Source organism: Endocarpon pusillum (genome assembly GCF_000464535.1).
Source record: "Endocarpon pusillum Z07020 unplaced genomic scaffold scaffold5878, whole genome shotgun sequence".
Classification (NCBI taxonomy): domain Eukaryota; kingdom Fungi; phylum Ascomycota; class Eurotiomycetes; order Verrucariales; family Verrucariaceae; genus Endocarpon; species Endocarpon pusillum.
In genome coordinates, this window is record NW_006916546.1 from 371 (window position 1) to 6,161 (window position 5,791).

Here is a 5,791-nt window from a genome sequence, read left to right on the forward strand (position 1 = left end):
AGAGAGCCCTTACAATGAAGGCGTTAAGAGGCCCAACAGGTGCCACAACGGGGTACAGGGCAAGGCAAGGGCAGGGGCAGAGGCAGGGGCAGGGTCACAAGAGGATAAAGCTATTTCTGTAACATCACGTTTTCTATATCCATTTCCTAATAAGGAAGTCATAACAGCGTCAATAAATAGTGTAGATTTCTATGTAAAATCATCATATTATTCAAATGGTCAAGGTGGATAGATTTGCTAGCAATTTGTATGACGTAATACCCGCTAAGACGCAAACGCCGAATGCACCGCTGCGAATGCACCGTTCCCAACGCATTCCAATGGTTTCGAGTGTACTAGGCTTTGCTCTTTATGAATTTGAGTGTTGAAGCATCAAGTGTAGGTCTCAACACGTATCGGTGACGATCCAGATCATAGCTAATTGCCGGGTTAGGCATCTATTTCCATCCCCACTCCTTGGATAGTTCCTTACATGTCAACACAACTTCGCCTGTGAACAACATATGCACACCATATGTCGGGAGAACATACAGAATATTTTGGTCACGGCTCTACATCCACGTAACAAGACCGCTGACAAACATAACGTCTTACGGTCGTTGTCAATGTCATGTCTGCCTCGTCCGAGCCAGGGTCATTGGCCTTTCATAACCAGGGCCATGCCTTGTACATAGGGGGAAACCAAACTGCGCAAGGAAATATCAATTACTACTAGTCAGTCATCCCAAGCTCCTCTGTTGCATCTGCTTAAAGACAGCAGCAATGGTGAAGGGCCCCAACAGGACAGGCCTGTGAACACTGGGCCCAACTACTCCTTCGGGTTGAGCTTGGACGGTGCGCCTCAGATTGCAGATGATCTCTTTGTAGGACGCGAAAGAGAGTTGGTGCAGATGCAAGAATTGCTTTCACCCATAACGAGGGTTCAGAACGTCGTGGCCGTATCAGGCTTGGGTGGAATGGGAAAGACACAACTCTGCATCCATTATGCCAAGCAGCACCGTGAAACGTATTCGTCCATCTTCTGGCTTAATGCCAAGGACGAAAGCACCTTGACGGCAGGTATTTATAATTTAGTGATGCGTGTCGCGGATGGCTCTTCGTCCCTATATACAAGCCATCTCAACCCAGACGAGGCTGTTAAATGGTTCCAGTCGTGGTTGTCGAAGTCCGAGAATAACAGATGGCTTGTGATCTTCGACAATTATGACGATCCTGATATGCCAGGAATGCGAAGCGCCACGGGCTATGACCTCCGTCGATTCTTTCCACCCAGACAACAAGGTTTTATCCTTATCACAACACGTGTCACTCGCTTGAGTTTTGCTACACAATTGAAACTATGTAAACTCGAAAAGCCCCGCGAGAGCCTAATGATCCTGGCTAATCGTTCAGGCCGAAAGACCGAGAGCGGTAAGTGGTCTTAAGTCCAAATACTTCCTGTGGTAGCTATTGTTAACAAATCTAATTATCTATTTTAGATCCACACGCAAAGGACCTGGCTCTGAGGTTGGATGGGCTACCGCTTGCTCTGGCGACAGCTGGCTCGTACTTAAGTCAGACAACCAGCACATTTGGCGATTATTTACAGTTGTACGAAGACAAACTTGAAGAACTTGAGCAGAACTCCGAAGGACTGTTGGAATACGATGATCGGCGGCTCTGGACCACATGGGCTATATCACTAAAGCAGATCGAATCTCATGATCCTGAAGCTGTGAAGCTAATGCAGTTGCTGGCCTACTTCGACAATCAGCATATCTGGTATGGCCTCCTCCGGCCAGGTGGAGACTGTGGGCTATCTTGGCTCTCTGATGTGGTCAGAAACGAGATAAGATTCAACCGAGCGATGGCAAAGCTACATGACTATTCGTTAATCGATATCCGACCCGACAGTTACAGCATACATGCATGTGTCCACGACTGGGCATTAGGCTTCCTAAATCGCAACCTGGATTTTGCTTTACATGGGGTGGCGATGCATTGTGTTGGTGTAGAAGCGATGTTGCCAGGTAACTATATAAGAAATCGACGATTGCTACAGCATGCCAACCGCCTTCAGAGTGGCCGCTTGAAAATTATGATGGACAGCAATATGGCAAACATGCATGACTTAATCCATATAGCTATCTTGTATAATCAGTTAGGTGAGCTCAGCAAGGCAGAGCCGATATATTTACGATTATTACAAATGACACAGCAAAATGAGTCAATATCGACTCAGGAAAATATGTTGATGTGGGAATTACTTTGCGAATTGGGTGGCATCTACGCCTCCCAAGAAAGATTTGCAGAAGCAGAGGAGTTGTTGCTGAATGCATTAGCAGAGCTAAAGAAGTTACATGGTCTTGAAGATCTAACGACAATAGGTATACTCCACAAGCTAGGTGCTCTCTACTTAGCACAGGGAAAGTTGGATGCAGGAGAGAAGATAATTTTGCAGGAATTAGCAGGAACTGAGCAGATATGCGGTTCTGAACACCATACGACGCTACGTGCATTGCATCTCCTAGGCCACTGTTACATGAATCAGGGAAAGATGGCAGGTGCAGAGTCAATATTGCTGCGCGCATTGACAGGATTCGAGAAGGTGTGCGGTCTGGAGGATGAATCGACGCTGAGCGTAGTTTGGTTGCTAGCTGAACTCTACGTTGATCAAGAAAAGATAGCAGAAGCAGTGGAGCTGTCTCAAAGGGGAATCAAGGGACTTGAGAAGATACGGGGCTCAGCGACATTGGGGATGGCCCGTGAACTTGCTGCGTCCTTCGGGAAGAAAGGAATGCTAGTTGAAGCTGAGCAGATGTATCTGAGGGCACTGGCAGCATACGAGAAGATGCTGGGCCCTGAGCACGAACTCACGGTGGAAACAGCATATGAGCTAGAATGTTTTCAGAGGCACATGAAATATTGTGTTCCTGTTTCAAGCCTGTCCGACAGCACGAACAGTACCTCAGCAAGCGATATCGATAACGGATGGGAGCACCATATGACGCTGGATAGCCTACAGGATACTATGATGGGATCGACATCGGAAGCAATAACAGCGAGGCGAAATTCTCCTCCCTTGGGGTCTCCGTCTGCGCCGATCGTGGTCGATGGCGACAGCGACGGTGACGATGGGTATGGAAAGGCCACGGAACAGCGCCGCAAGAGGCGTAAATTGCAATGAGACCTCAGTACGTAGCGACTGATTTTGTTACGGCGCAACCCTGCCAATAGCCGAAAGAGGCGTTAGGGCAGGGCATGTATTGTTTGGCGCGCACAGCCAGTTTCTAGATTAACGCTATGCCGCATTTTGCGCTAGGGCAGAAGGGCTTGGCACGCCACGCGCACGGCGCGTATATCCTTCTGCTCCTCCATAGCTTCTAGATAGAACAACCAACTCTTACATACCACACACAGTCATACAGTAGCACACTGCAGCTATTTCGTGACTCTTCTGCTTCTATAGCACCCCTATCCCTATTACTCAGGTTTTCCGTGTAATAGATTTCAAGATTCCTAGCAAAAAATTTAGTAGCTATAGTCAGTTCTGCTCTTCAAGAGGGGCTTCTATATAATCACATCTTTTTCAAGCCTTACTATTCGTGATTCTCACTAATGCTTGAGGAACCCTGCTTCCCCTGACCCTACCACCGTCGCAACTAGCGCCATTTTTCTTGGATAAACCCAGATCCTAGGCTTGCACAGGCACTCCAAGCGGCACACTTGTACCTCCATACTCGCAACAACGCCAAAAAGATCTATCTTGGATCACAGATGGTTCCAGTAGGTTCACAGCCTGGTACGTATATCCGCAGATGTGTGGGGTCGTCGACGGCCAATCAGCCTCGATAGATTTCCTTCAACTATCATAAAGGAATGGAAGCCGAGGAGCTGGACGGCATCGGCGTATCAGAAGGGCCTCATTTGCATAGATCTGGTGCTGAAGCGAGGCGAGGTGATTCAGAGCCTGACGAGCTTCTCCAGGGAGGTAATTCCCACGGAAACGCTTTAGGTGTGGGAGCTCATTCATCCAAAATTCAACTTCAGCAGTCATATTTCGTTGGGGCACCAGAGTTCTGTAAGCAGGAATCTTGTCTGGCCTTGTATCGCTGCTGATCCCGCATCTACCACGACAATGATCAGGCACCAAGCAGCAACTGCGGGGGCACATGGCCTGTTACCACATTTTCACGTCGAATCGATGAGTCTTCATGTGGCGTGCCCCTGGCGGATCTGCTGTGTCTCTGCCTGAGCAAGGCATAAAACCCACGAAAAGAGGAGCACCGGGTGGGCGCTGGATGGATGCCAAGTGCCCTGACCACGGTGACGGGGTCGCAGGCTGCATTTAATGATAAGTTGATGAAGCGTCTCAGTGGACGATGTCTGCGCTCTGTTGGTTTGGCGGTTGCGGCTGGGCAATAAACAGATCCAATCGGTGGCATCGGACCTCTCACGATCGCGATCGTACGGCTTTTAAAAAAGAACGTACGGATTCTATGCCTCTTGGACTGGCCTAGACCCGAGCAGGAGCCAGGCTACTAAATAGCAACAAAGATTGGTCGGTGATGGGGGCTGGGGGTGATTGCTGAGAGTAATTGTGTCACTTTATCAAACCGAGATGACGAAGCTGCATGACCGACGAATTGGGAAGCGAGACGTAGGGGCATGACATGAGGGCAGCGCCTCCAAGCCAATTCTATAAAAGCTGGCCCCGTCCCAGCTTGAGCTCGCAAACCTCTCTCCCTGCGAACACTTCCGCTCACAACCGTCAGGATGCTCAATCAATTTGAACGCCAGCTCCAGGTTCCCAATGAGATTCTCGTCGAGGTCTTGTTATGTTTGTTTTTCCGTTCTGTGTTAGGAGCTATGTTGCTGACCTCTTCCTCTTCAGCTTCCCCCAGTAAAGATGTCAGGCGGTTGCTCTTAGTTTGCAAACAGCTCTTCGTTGTAGCTGGTTCCATCGCTCGCCGCAGTCTGATCTGCTCAATCGCCGTCCCCAGCTCTCTCACCACTTCTGCTTCGACCTCTTGTGCAACTCGTAGTCTTGCTCGCCGATATCACGCGTCCTCCACCATCCACAGGGAGGAGATCGTCACGAATCTACGTTCCCTGCGTATCCTGGCGAGAAATGTACTCGGCGAAGCGCAAGACCAGAGGGTGGTCCAACAGGAGCTTCAGCTACGAGAGAGACTTACCAATTTCGAATCCGCGGCCTTGTCCGAGTCCGTTGCCAAAGCCAAAAGCCTCCAAGTACTAAGGTAAAGTCGTCTTATACCAGTGTACTGTTGAGTTGTAATTTTGATCGTGAGCCAGCTTTACCGGCCCTGTCGCGGATGCTCTCAAGTCCGCTGCCAGCCATCTACCGCGAGTATTTGAGCTTTCAATCGATGCCCAGGCCAACCTCGATTTCATCCCGCGCTAACCTGAGAATTTGCGTCACAAACGACATCATAGATGGCAACTTCGACACGTTACCACCTACCCCTTATCTTCTCAGACACTGCTGATCCAGTTTGGCGAAAAGACTTCTTGGTGCGACCAGTCATCGCTCTTTTACAAGCATCCGTTGATTGATCTCTCGGGTCTCGACAGCCTGCAAGTGCTTACGTTGAGCGGTACCAAGGGTTCCATGATCAGGGCCGATACGATCGGTGGCTCCTCGAGGAGCGTTCGGTCGCTGGTCTTCCGGGGCGTGCATCTCGTTGGCGTTGGCTGGCACTCCTTCTATGTTCGGCTCGCGTCGAATCTCAGATCGCTGGCCTTGATCGATGTGGGGGGGCATCAGATTGGCCGTACAGAGCTACCTGTC

General features: G+C 49.7%; 1 protein-coding gene across 1 annotated transcript; it reads left to right on the forward strand.

Moving 5' to 3' along the window:
• Positions 1–610: 610 nt before the first annotated feature.
• EPUS_08636 (uncharacterized protein) lies at positions 611–3,166 on the forward strand (the record flags this gene model as incomplete). Its single annotated transcript, XM_007806781.1, has 3 exons — positions 611–714; positions 761–1,410; positions 1,479–3,166. The coding sequence occupies 3 exons, from the start codon at positions 611–613 to the stop codon at positions 3,164–3,166; spliced, it is 2,442 nt and encodes an 813-aa protein (XP_007804972.1).
• Between the last annotated feature and the right edge of the window lie 2,625 nt (positions 3,167–5,791).